General features: G+C 48.4%; 1 protein-coding gene across 1 annotated transcript in view; it reads left to right on the forward strand.

Moving 5' to 3' along the window:
* Positions 1–2,103: 2,103 nt before the first annotated feature.
* The window catches only part of LOC149325465 (uncharacterized), a 187,465-nt gene continuing 169,035 nt past the window's right edge, over positions 2,104–20,533 (forward strand). Inside the window, exon 1 of the mRNA XM_089563850.1 lies at positions 2,104–2,657. Coding sequence (XP_089419976.1) covers positions 2,237–2,657 — 421 coding nt within the window. The 5' untranslated portion in view covers positions 2,104–2,236. The remainder of the gene's footprint in view (positions 2,658–20,533) is intronic.

Below are 20,533 nucleotides of genomic sequence, written 5' to 3' on the forward strand. Positions count from 1 at the left end.
TACATCTCGGACAACCCCCGCCTCCTCCGTCGGACGGGACCCATTAGGGACGTATCCCGCCCTTCAAAATTCAACCGTCTGATTATTGATTCGGACAATGAGGACAGCTGCCCCGCTCCTTCCGTCATCACCCCCTTGATGGCGCAAGTAGCTGGCCCTGAGGCAGCCAATCGCTCCTCCTCCCCCCCCCCCCCCCCAATAATTTTAAATCATGGCGAGACACCTTAATCAAAGGAGTTCCGCCTCCTCCAATTCTGCCATGTCAACTTCAATAACACTGTGGAAATGTAGACGCTTTAAGGACCGCACTAAGCGGGCCAATTTCCGTCTCTACCTTGAAACTTTCGAGTCCTTACCAGCCGTGGTTGCCCTCCAAGAGCCAGGCCTGGGCGCCACAATTTCAAATTACACGATGTTCCAACAGGACCCCGCGTCTTGTCTTCTCGTTCACAAAGACTACACAGCCAACCTAGTGGAGCTCGACCTCCATCTAGAGTAGTCTTGTGTAATGGTGACCCTCCTACGAGTCCGCAGCAGGGACCCACCCGTTGCATATACTCAACGTGTGCTGCTCTCCCAAACTAAAGCGAGTGACTTTTGCGGACCTATTTAGCAGCGCGCTAAGAGTAGCGGGCCGCGATACCCTGCTGTTTGTGCGCGACTTTAACGCTCCCAGTCAGCAGTGGGGGTATCGCAAGGAGGAGTCGCGCGGGCGTAAGCTGGCGGAGCTTGCGTCCACGTTGGGCCTCACCCTCCACACGGACCCTGTCCACCCAACCCGGCTAGGAAATTCCGTGACACGGGATACGTGTCCGGACTTAACCTTCACTCGCAACATACGATACGCAGACTGGCTGAACACCGAGGAGACCCTCGGTAGCGACCACTGCATCATTAATACTACACTACGCACACGCCCCCTCAAGCGTCCCAGAACACAAGCCCATATCCCAGATTGGACGAAATTCAGGCAAAATTTTAACTCATTTGATAATACACCCATTTCCGCGCAAGGCAACACAGCATGGTCCCAACAGCTGCTGGCACACCTTTCCTCGCATGAAACACACATCCAGCTCTTAGGGGCGGGCACGGACGTGGATAACGACCTTCTACACCCCTGGGAAGCCCGTCGCAGCCTCGTCCGCCGATGGCGACCCGAGAAACATAATAGAAAGCTTAAAGCTCGAATTGCCGAGCTTACCCAGAAAGCGGCAGAGTACGCGGCCCAACTCGCCGACTCCAACTGGGTAGATAGATGCAACACGGCTGCGCGGCAAATGTCCAGCCGAAACACGTGGCGTCTCTTTCGAGCCCTAATCGACCCAACCCAAACACGAACCGAAACACAAAAACATTTGCAGCGAGCATTGCACGCTTTTCCTGGCAACACGACTCGACTGGCACAGAAACTTCGGGACCAGTATCTGTGTACAGCCCAGGACCCCCGTGGATCTGCGTACTCTTATGCAGTCAGAGAGAACACGGAGCTGGATCAACCTTTCCAGCTCCATGATCTGCGGGCGGCTCTCGCCAAAATGAAACGGGGCACTGCGCCAGGACGCGATAAGGTAACCGTCAAGATTTTGACGAACCTGCCCGACTTAGCATACCAGTCCCTCCTCGCCTACATCAATGCTATTTGGCGCGGGGACACCCCCCTGCCAATTGACTGGAAAACGGTTCTGGTGACTTTTATTCCTAAAGCTGGCAAACCAATTGACACAGATAACATCCGCCCCATCTCTCTCACCTCATGTGTGGGCAAACTAATGGAGACGATGGTGCGGGATCGGTTATCTACATATCTTGAACACAAACAAGTCTTTGCGAGCACCATGTTCGGATTCCGCCCACACAGATCCGCACAGGATGTCCTCCTGCAACTCAATCGGGAAGTCCTTGACCCCCCCCCCCCCCGAATGCCCCGATAATGACCGGGTAGTACTCGCTTTGGATCTTAAAGGGGCATTTGACAATGTAACACATCAGATCATACTCATTAACCTAAGTCACACCGACTGTGGCCTCAACACATTCCAATACATAAGCCAATTTTTAATGGATCGTCAATCCTACATTCGAATTCAAGATAGAGACCATGGTCCTTACCTACTGGGCACGCGGGGAACCCCTCAAGGCGCGGTACTTTCCCCGCTGCTCTTCAATATGGCCATGATGCACCTGCCGGCCCAGCTGAGTGGTGTCGCCGGCGTGCAGCACGCCCTGTACGCCGATGACATCACTCTGTTCCCCTCAAAAATCGGAATTTGTGCACCTCCGCCCCTCACAGAAGTGCACAACTAAAATATCTATCTCTCTCTCTCTTGAGAGTGGTCCCCTACGCGAAAGTGATGAAATACGGGTACTCGGACTCTACATCCACAAACACAGGCGGCCAGACACTACATTGGCCAAACTCCGTAAGGTGGGGGACCAGGTGGGCCGCATGGTCCACCGGGTTTCCAACAAACGCGGAGGGTTACGAAGTAAGGATGCCTTGCGGCTTTCAAACGCCTTCGTAACTAGTCGAATTCTCTATTCGACTCCTTATCTCCACCGACGGAAACAAGAGGAGGACGCAATTGAGGTCATCCTTCGCAAAATTGTTAAACGTGCCCTTGACCTCCCCATCACTACTTCAAACTGCCGGCTTAAGGCTCTTGGGGTGGTGAATACTTTCCGGGAGCTCCGGAAGGCGCCCCTTACAAACCTGGACACGCGCTTGTCGCTAACGGAGTCGGGTCGCCGCGTTCTTGCTCGACTCCATATACAACAGACCCCTCCAATGCAAGACAGGTTTCGCATCCCGGAACTGTGGAGACGTGCCCTCCACGTGCGGCCTCTTCCAGCAAACATGTCACATGAAGACCATAATGGTCGGCGGCTGGCACGAGCGGAAGCGCTAGCCCGATATTATGGCAACAAAACAGGTGTATACTACGTGGACGCCTCCGGCCCTCACCACAGGGGATGGTACACGGCCGCGGTAGTTCACAACAGCAACACAGTTAACGGCCTAACTTTCTGAGCCCGCAGTGCAACACAAGCAGAAGAGGTCGCGATTGCTCTCGCGGCCTCACATTCCAATTCAAAATACATAATCACCGACTCGCGAGGGGCCTGTCGGACCGTCGAACAAGGCTGCACTCCCTTCCTAGCCTTTCGAATATACCAAAATTGCATGCGGAATACGGACCCCGCACACCGTTACCTCATATGGGCCCCTGGTCTTTAGGGGTTGGCAGGAAACGAGGTAGCAGACGCAGCCGCCCGCGCACTCTCTCACCGGGCTGTTTTCTCCTCCCCATCCGATCAGGAACCCGATTTTAATCCGGTCTATACAATCAAAGATATTACAACATATTATCAAAATTGTCATCGCTTTTACCCTAGCCCATGTGAAGACCTGAATAAGGCGGATGAGCGGCTTCTTCTCCGCCTTCTCACCAATACATTGCTGTGCCCGGCAGCGCTAGAACATTTTGACCCCTCCTTTAGCGGCAGCTGCCCACACTGTAGTGCAGTGTCTTCTGACACCTATCACATGGTGTGGGCCTGCCCCTCCAACCCCGCTATTCCCCCCATCCCCAACCCAACCCGGGAGGACTGGGAGGCGACCCTGCTCGGCCAACCCCGCTATTCCCCCCATCCCCAACCCAACCCGGGAGGACCGGGAGGCGACCCTGCTCGGCTGCCACGACTTACAGGCCCAACAAGCCTTAGTTTACAGGCCCAACAAGCCACCTAGTGTTTGTAAGGATCGGTCCCTTACGGGCTGATCCAAACATATACCTCCTGTTCATTCGTAATAAATGTTTTCACCACCACCACCACCTTCTGTGCCCATGATGTCCCTGGACGGCAACGCTCCGAGGTCCGTGCCCAGCAGTCCGTGGCAGAATTATGGGGAGCCACGGTCGTAGGCGGGTTGTACCAGCGACGGCGTCGATTAACGGATTACACACCTCCAACGGGTGAGCCGATAAAATAAGTGGGATTCCTCAGCTGTTCTTCTTCACCTCAGTTGTTGTTGCCTCAAAAACGATGGCACACAACCTCGGTTTAACAACAGTAAACTCGGCACACTCGGTTTGCCAACGGTGTCTTTTCCTTTACTGATACGGCCGCAACGTCGCATGACAGCCGCGACGATTTTTTCACGACGTTAGACCGCTTTGTGGAGGAGCTCAAAAAGAGCTTCGCCGACCTGTTGCGTAGAAGTGGGCTATATATGCGGTTGGCTTAGCTTCTCTGTGAGAGGCGTACAAAGTAGATTGTGGAAATTATGCAGGGTTGCCTGTCCTCGCATGATATAAGGGGACAAAGTAGGCCACTTGCTTAAAGGATTTGCCGAAGACATCTAAAAGTTGCTTATCCTCAAAGTCTCGAGCCAGTGCCTCAAGTAGTACAGCATTGTCGCACCAAAAAGCGGCGCATTACGCAATATTTTCATAGCAACGCATTTTCATAGCCACTGCACTTGGCCAGCTGCACTCAGTGTCAGCGATACAAGCGACCCACTAGCTTTGCATACGGGTAGCTTCGCCCTGTAACTCCACCTGGAGCACATTTTGAGGAAGTGGGCAGAGATCTCTTGAGCCCATTTCCGAAGCCCTATAATGAAAACCGCTGAATAGTTGTTTGCTTATATTACCTTGCTTGGTATTGTGAAGCAACCCTACCCTCGGCTACAGCGTACTATGTGTCCTCGTTCATACTGCCATCCATTTTTCTCCGCCATGGATCGCCAAGAGTTACCGTTAGTGACCGTGCTCGGCAGTTCACCGCCAAAGTCGTGGAGCAGCGTCTCCATTCCTGCGCTTCACATTTCAGCCATTCGCCACCTTACCGTCTCGAAATGAATGAATGATGGGTTCCAAAGCGCGACAAGACGGAGACGAAAGGAAAAGAACACACACGACAAGCGCTTACTAGCAACAAAAAACGTTTATTGCAATCCTGGGAATAAACAGGGGTCAGAGAAAATAACAAGAAAAATAAGATAACAAGACAGTAAAAGCGATTAGCCGTTACTATCTAAACACGTACGTTCCTTCTCCGACAGCAAAACTGAAGGCTCACTGACACAGCCCTTTGTCTTAGCAATATGATAGGCTTCAATGATTTCCCTAATCTTCTGGTCGTGATGCGAAAGATCACTGTCGTTAGATCCAATTGGGCTTGGCCTGTCAACGCTGCCTCTCCCCGATTCTGTCCTGGCAGCCAATTCGGAGGCAGTTGTGGAATTTCTAAAGGACCAGAATCCTGGGCGTTGCAGCGCCTTCAGTATTGATGTGGAGGATTTGTTTTATTCATTGCCTCACCCAGAGCTCATGCGTGCTGTTCGGACTCACATCAGCGAGAATGACGAAGTTGCCCTTCATGACAAGTTGCGGGATCTCCGTTGAGTCCTTCTTGCAACTGCTTGCATTTTACCTTGCCTCGAATTATGTGGAATGCGAAGGAAGGGAGCTTCGACTAAAGTCTGGAGTATGCATCGGCTCGTGCGTGGCCCCAGTCCTAAGCGGCATCTTTTTGTCCGGGATCGATCAAGCTATCAAACCGGACGTCAGTGGAATGTCGTTAAAGGTGTTTAGGTACGTTGACGATTACGTCCTCTTTACGGATAAAAATGCGTTCAACCCCCTGCTTGTGGACAACCTGAAGATTTTCAAGGAAAGGTCATTCGGGCTCAATTTTACATTTGAGGTTCCTGAGGATGTTGTGCTACAGTTTTAGACCTGCGCCTCCACTTTAAGGAAGACCATGTGTGTGGCAGTACAACCCAAGATCCGCTAAACCCCTGCTGCACTTTTGCTCGGGCCACTCAAAATTGGTAAAATATGGGATCCACCATTAGAGCGTCCACCATTAGAACGGCTCTGTTCAAGACCTGCCATCATAAGATGAAAGACAGCCTGGATGCGCAGATTTCAAGCCTTATGTCCGCTGGATACACTCAACATGTGATCTCCCGGTCGTGCGAAAAGATGGCCATTCACATAAAAAGCCCCACCGTTCAAGCTAAGGACAGGCAACGAAAGAAGTTGGCCGTTCTTGCGTATGCTCATCGTACTGCCCACGGACTAAAACAGATTGCTGCTCGTTACGGTGTCGATATTGTATTTTCAACACCAAATAAGCTGAGCAGAATTTTTCGTGCGGTAGTATAGAAGGCCTGAAAGCAAAACGCTGGTGCGCGTAAAAGATGTGCAATCATGCACGAAAACCCTTATGTCACATGCAAAATTAACGTGGTGTACATGATTTCCGTGTCATGTGGGCCTGTGTATATCGGCCAAACTGGTCGATGCATTAACACGCGCCTCGCAGAACATCGCCGGGCTTTAGGAAGTGACACAGGTACGCACCTGGCAAGTCATGTGCGTAAGCACGGGGAGCAAGATAAGTCCTGCCAAGCTCAACTGGATCTAACGACAGTGATCTTTTCGCATCACGACCAAACGACTAGAGAAGTCGTCGAAGCCTATCATATTGCTAAGACAAAGGGCTGTGTCAGTGAGCCTTCAATTTTGCTGTCGCAGAAGGAACGTGCGTTTTTAGATAGTAACGGCTAATCTCTTTTCCTGTCTTGTTATTTTACGGTTCTTTGTGTTTTCTCTGGCCCCTATTGAATCCCAGCGTTGCAATAAACGTTTTTTGTTGCTAGTAAGCGCTTATCGTGTGTGTACTTTTCCTTTCGTCTCCGTCTTGTCGCGCTTTGGAACCCATCATGAATGTTTACATTCTTGCCCAACTTTTTGCCCTCCTCCAAATGAATGGGTTAACTGACCGCACGAGCAACATTATAATGTTATTTTTATGTCTACTCTCCTCATCTTATATGTTACTGCCCGAGCTAAAGTGCAGCAGAGGTTTAGCGAATCTTGGGTTGTACTGCCAGCACACATGGTCTTCCTTAAAGTGGAGGCGCCGGTCTAAAAACTGTAGCATACCATCCTCAGGAACCTCAAAGGTAAAATTGAGCCCGAATGACCTTTCCTTAAAAATCTTTAGGTTGTCCACAAGCAGGCGGTTGAACGCATTTTTATCCGTAAAGAGGACGTAATCGTCAACGTACCTAAACACCTTTAACGACATTCCACTGATGTTCGGTTTAATAGCTTGATCGATCCTGGACAAAGAGATGCCGCTTAGGACTGGGGCCAAACACGAGCCGATGCATACTCCAGACTTTTGTCGAAGCTCCCTTCTTTCGTATTCCACATAATTCGAGGCAAGGTAAAATGCAAGCAGTTGCAAGAAGGACTCAACGGAGATCCCGCAGCTTGTCATGAAGGGCAACTTCGTCATTCTCCTTGATGTGAGTCCGAACAGCACGCATGAGCTCTGGGTTAGGCAATGAATAAAACAAATCCTCCACATCAATACTGAAGGCGCTGCAACGCCCAGGATTCTGGTCCTTTAGAAATTCCACAACTGCCTCCGAATTGGCTGCCATGAAAGAATCGGAGAGAGGCAGTGTTGACAGGCCAAGCCCAATTGGATCTAACGACAGTGACCTCTTTCGCATCAGGACCAGAAGACTAGGGAAATCATCGAAGCCTATCATATTGCTAAGACAAAAGGCTGTGTCAGTGAGCCTTCAATTTCGCTGTAGGAGAAGGAACGTACGTGTTAGATAGTAACGGCTAATCGCTTTTTCTGTCTTGTTATTTTATGTTTCTTTATGTTTTCTCTGACCCCTATTTATTCCCAGCGTTGCAATAAACGTTTTTTGTTGCTAGTAAGCGCTTGTCGTGTGTGTTCTTTTCCTTTCATCTCCGTCTTCTCGCGCTTTGGAACCCATCATGAATGTTTACCAACTTGCCCAACTTTTTGCCCTCCTCCAAATTAATGGGTTAACTGAGCGCACGACCAACATTATTATGTTATTTTTATGTCTACTCACCTCCACTTATATGTTACTGCACCCTGGGCCGTTAGGGTATGTTAAATGATGGTTCATGGGATTTAACGTCCTAAAGCGAATCAGGCTATGCTGGACGCCGTTGTGAAGGGCACCGGAAATTTCAACCACCTGGGGTTCTTTAACGTGCACTGACATCGCACAGTACACGGGCCTCTAGAATTTTTCCTCCAAAGAATTTCTAGCCGCCGCAGCCGGGATCGAACCCGCGTCTTTCGGGTCAGCAGCCGAGCACTATAACTACTGAGCCACCGCGGCGGCCTGGTATGTTAAATGATGGTGGCGAGAACAAAGCGGTACATGGAGAGAAGGCCATGGAGTTGTCAGATTTCAGTGTTGTCGTGTCTACAAATAGAGCCTGAAGGTCAAAGGAATCAGGACCCTGATGTATATATGGCCGTGTTGTAGGTGTTACCGAAAAAAAGTAACTAAATACGTTACTCGTTACACTAACAAAAAAGAGAACGTGTTACAGTCCTGCGTTACCTACAAAAAAAGGTAACGCATTACCGTTACCGTTACTGAAAAAAAGTATCGCACTGTACTTTGCCGTTACTCCATGGCCCTCAATTTTAATCAGTTCGTCTTCGCTGTAAGAACTCAAGATAACAAATTTTTAAAGCTCATACTTCATATAATTCCAACTTCACAAAGAAAACATGCCTGCACTCAACAAATTTACAGTAATTGTGGTGTGCTTCTGCTTACGAAAATACGCGGAAATTGTGTAGCAATAAAGAAATACTTAAATGTCATAGTTCAGAAAAAATATATTTGCGCACATAAATTTTTTTTTTTACCTGAACCGGCATAATTAGTGCAAAAATGCGATTGTTTACGTCAAGGTTTTCAAGGTCAGCTTCGCTCGCTTAGGAACTCAATAACTAGCAACGTAGCCGCAGTTGCTGTTAGAAACAGTCGGTTGACTGCAATTCCCTTTTCTTTGCTGTACCATTGTACTCTTTCGACGGCTCTCTTGGGGCCATCTTGAAGTAAACTGGCGACATTCATGAGTTTGCTCAGAAGAGGCAACTGCTTCCATCAAGAATGCGAGAGTGTCGCCTGGGAACGATACCTTTTGGTTGAAAATCAAGCTTACGCAGAAATTGACTTACAGATTTCTCCAAATGGTCCATTGGTGGCTCGGCATGCGTCCACTCTTCAGAGAAATGTGTATGTGGGTGGTATGGGGGTGAAAACAAGTGTGTGACTGCGTGTTCGTGCTTTTTTTTTAGTTTAGTGCGTCGTCAAGGGCAGGTGTTTTTTGGCATGCATGTGAGCCGCAACAAGGGTCGTCGAGAACACCGGTAGATTTAGTTTACTTGCAACATCATTTTCGGCATTTATTTTTTTGAAAAAGAGGCGGAGGGGGACAATTGTAATAAAAAGTAACTAGTAACGTGACACCTCACGTTACCGAAAAATGTTAACGTAAGTACGTTACCCGTTACAGTTCCGAAATGGTAACGAGTACGTTACTAAATTACCGAAAAAGTAACGCGTTACTGACCACACTGATATATGGCAATTGCGCGAAAAAATAAAACCAGTAAAATCATGAAGTAGATCGAAAGTGTTCCTAAGCGGGAAAGGCTAAATTAGAATAAAAACAACAAAACATTTGTGATTGAAGACTTTATAACAAGGGCCTAATACGGATTGATTGAAGTACTGACTTACACCGCAGGTATCATGTGTCTGGTGATTGCACACATACCGCACGCAGAAATTTCTCTATAATAAGTAGGAATTATATAGGAAATTATAAAAATCGCATGTGCTCCTAAATGAAATTAAGTTTGTAGTCAATCCTCGTGTGTCTCGCACCTTTGATAACCTGTCGGCCTTGTGCTTTGCGATGTTTTTTCACAAAGTTTCTGATATTACCTGCCGAGAAGAAGTCCATATTGGTATCCATGTTGAGATGCAGCTATACGTGGGTGGAAGTAAACTCATTTTGTCTTTTACGTTCTTTACTTACCACATGAGCACGAATGTGCTCACTTGCCAGTGCACTACTAGAACATAACTGCGACCGGACTGCTGGCAAATCGCAAAGAAACCGTGGGTGCATGGATTGCATTTTGCGGCCTTTAGCAACCACTCCTGCACTAGGCGATATTTCAAAAACAGTTCCGATAGCAGGCTGTATACTGAAGACAGGCGCCATGCTACTCGTCTCGTTGCCCTGCGACCGTCGGCAATATACCCGGACATGCCAGGGGAGGGCATGAGGCGCTGCGCCGTCTGATGAAATACAGCTGCACCTTTGCGTCGCCCGCCTGGTGGCTTCCACCGCGGCAGTTGTGGAGCTCTTGGTGCAGTCTCGGAGCGCTGTTGTGCCACAAGTCTCGGCTGGCGGCTGAGGAATTCTAGGATAGCACCGCGGATATGCAAGCGAGCCGTGACACCGAAGGAGTAATTAGGGAGGTGCAGCTAGCGGTTCACTTCAACGATTGTCACCGAGCGAGCGCCTTCAAGAGAAGGAGTAATGCTGTCGGCCCCGTGCCAATTTATTGCCCAGAGAGCCTAACACTTCCCTAGAGCGCCCAAGCTGCGCGTTCCAGATTGTGAAAAGAGCTGCCAAAACTGCGGGCGGTGACCATGAATGCATCAAATTAGAAAGTAGCACATGTAACAAGTGAAGGCGGGCTAGTTGGGGGTTGACAATGGAGTGCATTTTGCAACCGCGCAAAACGACGCAGGACGCGTGTTGTCCTGTGCTTTCCTCTCTTCCTCCTGCGTCGTTTCGCACGGTTGCAATAAACAAATTAGAATTAAGTCGTTTGAGTTTAACTCAACATGCTTATCTTCGGAGCGTTTTGAACCAAGTGTTACAGCTAGATATCGCGTGTTCAGCCCAAAGAGCGCCAAGAGCACTCGCTATCATGTTCTTGACAAGCGTTTTGCTCTCGTTACGATGCCGACGACCCCCTGATCATTCGAAACCTAACACATTTGCTGTCGGTGTAAAAAAAAAAGGAAAATTCAATGGCAGGCAGGAATTAATTTGTGGATTTGAGATGGCCTTTATTCTGAAATTTCTGGTGGTGATTGCAGCGGCACATGCTGCTCCGTGCTGCTCTTTTAGCGCTTTGCGGATTTATCGCGACCTGGTTCTGTTTCCTGTTGGGTTCTCGACGCCGCATTTTTGCGACATACCCTTCCTGATTGTGTATGACGCGTCAGACCACACACAGCCTTGCCTTTATCAACATTTTAAAGCACAAGGGCTTTGCTTTGGGGCATAGACGTTTTTCTCGTTAGACATCGCCAGAGTTGCAAGTTTCTTTGGTTAGAGGAACTCGGGTTGTCACGTCTTCTAAAATTGAGACTTTTATAAACGCTCCGGATACTCTATCACACGGCTTAGAAGAGTAGATATTGTGCTCGGCACTTTTAAAAGACGCTATGCGCCCTTCCTAGATGGCTCCAAATGTTTTGAGCCCCCTGCGCACATACACAATACCGGCTCCACAGCTTCAGCATGCGATAAGGAGCAGGCACGTGCGCTGCGCAACTATCTTCATGCCCAAACGTTTGAAGCGTTAACCACCGATGCCTGTTTTCATGTGAGGCAACGGGACGTCTTGACCACAGTGGAGAGAGACCGTACTCTAAACTGGCCAGTCTGCCCCCTGTGCCTTTTTATCCATCCTTCCTGCTCTTCTCGTCACTAGGAAAGGCACCTGCGGCCCGCAGTGGGTTTTCTTTACGGGAACGCGAGGAGGCATCTGCTGCTAGCCATATTAAAGTGGTCTAGAGCGTTCTTAATGTGGCTGCATATTCGGCTGATTGAACTCAGGAGCTCCGACGTGCATTGTTTTCCGGCGACTACTTTCATGTGACACAGATTTTGTCTATCGAAACTGTGTACTTGAAACAACAGGAGGAGAAAGAAAAGATAGCGACAGAACCCTACTGTATAAACCAGCGGCTCTCAATGTCTTCCAGTACGAAGCCAATCCGTTTTTCGGGCTGGCAGGCAACACTGGCCCTCGGCCAGGTTCGCTGCAGTTTACTCTGGGAGGACATCGGTTGCGTTTGCATCGTGACGGACCACGGTGCAATTTCCTTGGTATTGCTGCATGAGCATCGGCAGGCATTGAAAAGCATTGAAAAAAAAAGGCAGTACGCACTTGAAAAGGCAAATCCACCGTATAGAATGAGGCAAGATGTGTCAAGCATTCAGGAAAGCACTTCAGAAAGCCCGTTAGCCTTAAGGCTGCGCCTCATGATTGAAAAGTAAAATAAAAGAAAACGGATGCACGTCATGCAGTTAGGTTAGTTAACATTTTTTTATCTTTGCAAAATAAGCTTTATCTGAAATTCTTGCCGACCTTTCTTCGGACAGTATTGAGAGACCAATATAGACGAGCTACGGAAATCCGAAACACGACGTGCACATCGCATGAAGTGAGAATGGTTTGGACATCAGTGGTGATGTCTCAGGATTTACTGTTGCGGCCAGAATTCATCGGTTGCAACGAGGATGCATTTCTTGTGCATTTTGCAACAGCTCACTCGTCGCAGTGGGAAGCCGTGTGACCATTTCCGCGTGTAACTAGTGGTCAGAGGAGTTTCTGGAACGGGTGAGTGGAAACCGAATCCGAAAGCTGTGTACTTAGCCGTTGGTCAGAGACCCCTATTGCTAAAGGAAAGTCGCAATTACTTGCAGTTATGTGCGGTAGGGAAGCCAAGTAACGGCTGGAAGACGCGGCACCTACACGCCAATGTCACTGTTTACGCGTCCTAGAGCCATTTGTTCCCGGTAGTACATGGCATCTTTCTACGTGTGCATGGAAATAGGTGAGAGTTAGTTCATGTTAGTCGCCCTCCACTTCAGATATCATCTGAAAAAAAAATTCCTGGTGGTTTAACACTGCTACAGACGAAATATCGCACAGCTTTTTTGTATGTGGACGCCAGCGCCACGTACATACCAGAAAACGAGATTGAGCTTTCCATTTACCCAAGGAGCCAGTTAATCGCGTCCTCAACTTTCTCATTGTCAATGACCCTTTACCTAATGTACTCCGGCGGCCTATGCTCCAGTGCCATGTTTCTGCAGCAGTGTTGCCAACGCCAATGCGTATTGCTCTAGTGCCGTGTTTCTGCCACAACTTTGTCCACGCCAACGCATGTAGTGCACATCTCTCCGTCACTGGCGCCACTTAGCTCAAAGCTCAAATATAAGTTTGGCAGTAGTATTATCAGCGTCCTCCGAAGATGATCTGTTTGCGGGTTCCAATCCCTGTCATGAATATTTGGTTTTATTACTTATTACCTTCACTTGGCACAATCCCACAAACAGCGCAAGAATGCTAACGAGGCAAGCATTCAAACATACGGATCTTCTTCGGGGCTGACTCATCGAATAGTGCTTTCGTACTAATAGGCAATATGTGAGCAACTCCCGCGACTCCGGAGGTCCTAGGTTCGGAAGTCGTTGGTTCGGATGCCACCGGCGCAATGTAGTTGTTTTCTCTTGTGATTTTCTGTGAATTACCTTTAAGCGATAAAATAATTACGCTATTTATCTTCGATTGATCAGCACTCAAAATAAAAAAAACGTCGCCTATGCTCTTTGGTTTCGGTGACTGCTGCCTTTTTTCATGTATGTCATAACGAGCTGCACGTTTCCTTTCGCTTGTCTGCTCATATCCTGAACAGTCGCATTGGGCGTATTGTGTCTATTGCTGGTTGGTTTGGTTTATTTGGATTTAAAGTCCGAAAGCGACTCAGGCTATGAGGAAAGCCTAGTGAAGGGCTCTTGAAATGTTAACTTCTTGGGGTTCTTTAACGTGCACTGACATCGCACAGTACACGGGCCTCTGTAATTTCGCCTTCATCGTAATTCGGCATTGAAATTCGGAGTCTATTGCGACGAAAAATAACCAAATAAGCTAAAGAAAGCCTGAAATTTGTGCAGCGTTTATTAGTCGAGTTTTTATTTTCGACACAGGAAAAGGCAGCTCGGCGAGACAGAAATGGTTGCATCACATAATTCACTTCACTCCAAATTTTGTCTTGCAAGGAGCGCCCGAACTCATTAAAAGCTTTTTTCTCTCTATCCGTGCTGGTGAAAATAAACAACGTATAAGTCCCGTGCAACTTGCCTCGCACAGGGGTTTTTTCGAAATCGGTTTGTGTGGATAGGAAATGGTGTAGTATCTGTCGCACATATCTCGGTGCACACATGAACCGCTCCGTAAGGCAAGGTAGGAAGGTGTGAGCGAAAAAGAAAGAAAAAACGGAAGAGAGAAAGAAAGAAGGAAAGAAAGCGGGAAGGAAGGAAAGAAAGAAAGAAGGAAAGAAAGGAAGAGAGAAAGAAGGAAAGAAACAAGAGAGAAAGAAAGAAAGAAAGAAAGAAAGAAAGAGGGAAAGGAAGGAAGAAAGAAAGAAAGAGAGAAAGAAAGAAAGAACGAAAGAAAGAAAGGAAGAGAGAAAGAAAGAAAGAAGGAAGGAAAGAAAGAAGGAAAGAAAGAAAGAAAGAAAGAAAGGAAGAAAGGATGAAAGAAAGAAAGAAAGAAATAAAGAAAGAAAGAAAGAAAGAAAGAAAGAAAGGAAGAAAGAAAGAAAGAAAGAAAGAAAGAAGGAAAGAAAGAAAGAAAGAAAGCAAGAAAGAGGTGCCGTAGTGTAGGCCTCCTGAATAAGTTCGACCACCTGGGGATCCTTAATGTGCACTGGCATCGCGCAGCACACGGGCACACGGGCGCCTTTCGCGTTCCACCTCCACCGAAACGCGGCCGCCGCGGTCGGGTTCGAACCCTGGTAGTCCGGCTCGGTAGACGACCGCCTTAACCACTGAGCCACCGCGGCGGGCCAGGTGTTGTTTCCGCCCTCATTTCTCGGCGAAGCCGTACACGTTGCGACTGAATGGCAATGGCAAGTTCAGGTGAACTTCTTTCATGAGCAGTCCCTGAAACCCACCGTCCTTGAAGACACGCCACGTTTCAAGGTTCTGGCGGCAGCCGCACGCGACATATCTGGAGAAGAAGCTCGTCAGGTCCTGGAGCCGTCTTGCGAAGGTTCCATACGGATGGGCCACATGCTCGGCGAATATCAGCCGTCCACCCTGCAATGTGGTGGACAGGTGAAAGCTGAGAAACACCGCATCAGGCTCTCGCGCTTTGTACAAACTGGGCTTCCCATTATGCTTCAATATTAAGCTCGGGGCAGGGGCATGGGGAGAATCGAGCTTTTCTCGACAACATTATGCCGAAGTTTCAGCACAGCAAAAAAGCCCGAACTACAGAGTATCAAAGATAGTCAATACGCAAGGGACAAATACTCCTTGATAGGTCGTGGTGTAGCAGCTCTGGTAACTACGGAAGATGCGTCCCCGGGTAACGTATGTTGCAGACAAATTTCCCTGGAAAGGCGGCCCGATGTTTTAAGTAGGAGAAAAGGTCCCCAGACGGGTGGCACCAAATCTCCTATGACCCCCTGTGATTTCAAAACCCGCCTCGCATGCAGATGTGGGAGGTTCGATCTCCAGTGCCCCCAAGGACCCATCGGTTTGTTAATGCGCGCAAGCTTTCCTCTTGTCTCGTGCTGAGCTTTTTTTTATTACGTGTAGTAGTGGTATGGAGTGCGCTCTGCACTGGATACTTGTCCACACTGGTGTTGCGCTAAACTTAATGGCTGCAGGAGTGCTTTAATTGTGGACCGTTCACAAGAGACTAATATCAGAAGCTTCCCGAGACTGCTTTGGTACATAATATATTTCCGGTTTCTACATGCGGGTAAAGAGAGCTAAAACATTTTAACTTTTCGCGAATGTCTGCCACTCATCTCCCTGCGATGTGGAGCGTCCACTCGGCCACTCGTGACGGCCACAGGGCAAACAACCCTGCAACATTGTACGCCACAGCGATTCCACCCATTGGCATGGAAGTGACTAAAAACGAAAATATTCTAGGCGTTCACCCCTGCTGGTGCTGCAACAAACATAAAATCGAGTACCCCGAGACGTCCCAAACTGATCGATGATCAGTGTACAATTATTCTTAAAATTTTTAGAAGACACTTTATGGAACAGTGCTACAGACAGTACTTTTCCTTATGGAACAGTGCTACAGACAGTATAATTTAAAACTGTGGCTCAGGCGCATAAATTGCCGAAAAGCCAGTTTAAGTCTAATCCAGCCTGTACATTCTCGCCACCGCCACCATCACCCCGCCCACTGTAGGGCGTCCGTCGAAAACATGATGGTAGAGGAAAGGGAGTGGTGGCGGGCAACAGCATTTCTAGATCGTTGGAGCGTTCAGCAAAGTTACCGGAGGAAGTTCTTTGTGGTGTGGCTTTTCTTGGCATGACCTGCACTAAACGACCATAGTGTTAACTTGCACTGCAAGATACTTCATGCTTACATCTATTCTCAAAACGAAGAAGGAACAGTCGACTAAAGGGGGCACCGCTTGCAAATTACGTTGCCTAAAAATTCATTGTTCGGGCACCTCTTCACCTTGGGACTTATCTTTCCTAGTCGGTGCTTTCTCACCACACTTTTTTCCCAGGAAACATTTTTGTAGAGGCGTATCTTCCGGGGATATTTTTTCCTGCACCCGATAGCCAGCACTGCCAGTTATCTGAGGGAGCACCACCAGATTTCGCCGTCTGAGTGCATTACACTAAAATGGCTAGTTTCAATAGTTCTGCCTAACACGCATGAACATTTCTTTTATATTTTACAGATCATTTTTACTTCAAAGCCTAAGTACGCTCACTACAGGACAGGTGCCTCTTTTATATCCGTCCAATTACCCCTGCGATGTACCAGCTGCGGTCGCTTTTTCCGCGCAAACATCCTGATCCTATCTGCTCGCCTGACTTTCTGCCACAGCCCTGCTGCGTATGCTCGCTCTTAAAACCAATTATGCTGTCCATAAGTGTTGTTATCATAATAAGATCGGTCACCCAATGGCAGTTTCCTTACTTATTAGAAATTATTTTCGTCAAAGAATTCCTTCGCCACAGTTTTTAGAAAGTTATCAATAAAAGAGACTTCATGTACACGAGTTAGCCCCTGTTTAAGAGGTACACACGTGAAATTGACATTGACCTTCACAAGTTTAATACCGAACGAGTTGTTCACGTGCGTCCAATGTACTGCAGGCATCCATGGTTTATGAAATACTCCCATTGCTGAGAGATTGAGGAACAAAAGGCGGGTGCGATGTTTTAGAGGTGACAAGAAACCGGAGTACTCTTTCTCGATAGTTGCTGAGAGATTGAGGAACAAAAGGCGGGTGCGATGTTTTAGAGGTGACAAGAAACCGGAGTACTCTTTCTCGATAGCTGGAAAGATCCATCTTGGCCAGAACTCTCTTGACCTCCCGGAGAAGCAGATGACCGTCGTCGGCGGAGCACAGCATGAATGTCATGAGCACTGCATCAAAGTGGCCGTCCGGAAGACCGCGCTTGTCTTCGCCATGACCGCAGATGGAATGCTCCAAGTGCACCTGGCAGCCAGAAGGGAGCATGGGGACATGTGTGAAACGACATACCTTTCATTGGTGACTCTCCCAAATGAGGCCTTGAATCCTTGTACTCAGTAACCTATCAGTGGTTAACAATTCAAAGAGGCCATTACCCACTATGCACCAGGCTGGTCTTATCGCTGTAAAAATCCCTGCCATGCTTGTGTGGCAAGCGATTAAGGTTGTCAGAGATCATCATATGTAGTGCTGGCTTGCCACTCTGAAAAACGCTCCCGGCCACATCGCTCGTTGCAGAATACGGCTTCAAGAACTTGACGTCAGATTTGTTTATAAGTCTGCGCAAGAACTCCGATGCCCAATTCTTTTTCACTGTATGCATCCCTGTCAGTGTCATCTTCAACTTAACAAAGTACGTTAACACAGAAATCAACAAAAATGTGTATATAATTTATTCATACGTGCTGTATCATAAATCCTCATTTATTCCATTATTCTCGTGATGTATTTTCATCATTGTCGTGTATTTATATTTTTATTACTCATTACGTATTCCTTTCATGCATTCTTGCTACGTAAAACCTATATAAATAACAATAAATACGTTGAGGTACTGACCCTTTGCCATCGAGGTGCCAGAGCTGGACAGTAGGTACCTTTTTTTTCTGCAAAGTAAAATTCTTAATTGCGCAATCTCTCCTAATTTAATATTCTATTGAATTAATCCCGTTATACCCTACTGCACAGGCCACGATATTTTGTTTTGGTGCGCTAGCATTTAGAGTAGCCAATTCTCGCATTTATTCATTGTGTATTTGTTTGGCTGAGTTGATTTTTCTGCATGTTGCACGCTTGTAAACCAGGATGTGGGTAACCTGAACACGTTTGCATGTATTATACCTAGTCACATTTCCACCGCGTCAGGAGGGAGCTTATTGAATCATGATAGGCAGTTCCAGAAGACCAACCTTCCCCCGCCCCCCCCCCCCCCCCCCTCCCCCAGAGCTTCGTCGTTATTGGCGTCGGTGCTTGGTCGTAATCTTCAATCCCACCACCCCGGCGCAAAGAAGGAGCCATCCTAGCTGCTGGAGGCGAGGAGACGACGAGGAGGTTGTAATATATTTTATGGCGGCTCACGTGAACAACTCCGCGGCAGTGGCGGCGATGGTCCATAGTAGGTGTCACCGGTTAGATTATGTAATTGAAAGGTGAGCACGCTCCAAGATACGGTAAGGGCCGATGTTCTTCGCAGGAAATTTGGAAGCAGGAGGTAGAATAAAGAGCAAGACTAATGAGCCAGTCGAGAAGTGTCGGCATGTTGATGGGCACAAATATGAGAACTAGGTTGTCGTGGATTCACCAAAATCCAGTTTCGGCTGTCAGGACGGTAGTTGCGGCAGTAGAGGAGACCGTCGAGGATCGTAAAATGAAGACCTTTGCGACGAAGGGCCCGAGGGAAGAAAGCCGCAGAGGGCGCATGAAGGACGTCGAGGAGGGATGCGATCCATGGATCGTGGTGTTGTTCAGAGGGCATGTCCATGGTATTGAGCGCTGCGAGTAACAAGTCACATAATGGCGAAGAAGGCGCCGGAGGGGGCAGTGGCGAGCGTGGCAAAGGGTCAGCGTCAGAGTGCCTACGGCCGGACCAGTAAACGATAATGTCGAATTGTTGAAGCCGAAGGGCCCATCTTCTAACCACCACAGAGCATGGTGGTTAGTGACGACGGTGAAGGAGCGGGCAGGGAAGTATGGGCGGAATTTCGTTAAAGACCACACGCCGGCTAGACACTCCTTTTCCGTCTCGGTGTAGTCGCACTTAGCTTTGATGCGAGCGCGGCTCACGTACGCTACATATTCAGAAAATCCGTGCTTGCGTTGTGCAAGGACAGCACCGAGGCCGATTTAGCTTGCGTCGGTGTGCACCTCAATAGAGGCACTGGCGTCGTAATGTCGAAGAATAGGGCTAAATTTAGAATACTACGGAGCGTAGCAAACGCGCAATCGCAAGCCGAGTCCCCCGCAGGCAGGTAGGCGGGACCTTTCAGGAGCACCGCAAAGGGCGCGACGGTAGAGGCGAAATTGGGAACAAGCGGGGAAAATATGAGCATAGACTCACGAAGTAATGGACCTCTTTCGTAGAAGTCGGTTTAGGGAAGTCAGCCACAGCACGGAGTTTGTCATGACCTGGCAGGACGCCGTCTTTGGAGACGAGATGGCTGAGTATCGTCAACCTTCGGACGCAAAACTGACAATTCTTCAGATTCAGCTGTAGGCCAGAAGTTGAGAGGCTGCTGGCTATCTAGTGCAAGTGCTAGACGTGTATCGGAAAATCGGACGAGAACATGACGATATCATGCAAATAACATCGACATATGTTCCACTTGAGGCCGCGCAAGAAGTTGTCCATCATTCGCTCACATGTGGCGGGAGCGTTGCAGGGGCCGGGTGGCGTCACTTTGAATACATAGAGGCTGTCAGGGGAAACGAAAGCAGTTTTTGGCGGTTGGACGCGGTCATCAGGAGTTGCAATAGCCGTAACGCAGATCCAGGGAGGAAAAGAACGTGTCGAGTTGCAAGCAGTCAGGGGTGTCATCAATACGGAGTAGCGGATAGACGACCTTCGTCGTAATTTTGTGAGCTGATGATAGCCCACGCAAAATCAAATGGAGCCATCCTTGTTCTTCACCAGCACGAAAGGGAACACCAAGGACTAGCAGATGGTTGAATAATGACACTTTGAAGCATGTCGCCGACTTTTTCAATGACGACTCGCGCTCTGGGGGCGACACACGCTAGGTGCGCTGGCGGAGGGGAGCATGAGTACCGGTATCAATATGATGGATGACAGTAGTCCACTCCATGGTCCAAGGAATCTGTATGATGGTCAAATGAAGAGCGAAACTTTCAGCAATGCAAGGAGCTGCCCTCGGCTAGCCGTGTCGAGGTCGAGGTCAATGGAGCAGATGAAAATGTCCGAGGTTAGCGGATGATCCGGAGCCGCACTAAGTGGAGTGAGGGCAGCGATGTAGGCACAATGAGAAACAAGATTATCGTCCAAGGAAGAGATCAATTCAGTGGGTTCAAAATTGCCGAGGCAATCTCCACGAAGCACGACGTGCGTAAAAAAATGAAGTGTTCGAGACGAGGATTTCGGTA

Source organism: Amblyomma mixtum, chromosome 10 (genome assembly GCF_055824585.1).
Source record: "Amblyomma mixtum isolate Tamu chromosome 10, ASM5582458v1, whole genome shotgun sequence".
Taxonomy (NCBI): domain Eukaryota; kingdom Metazoa; phylum Arthropoda; class Arachnida; order Ixodida; family Ixodidae; genus Amblyomma; species Amblyomma mixtum.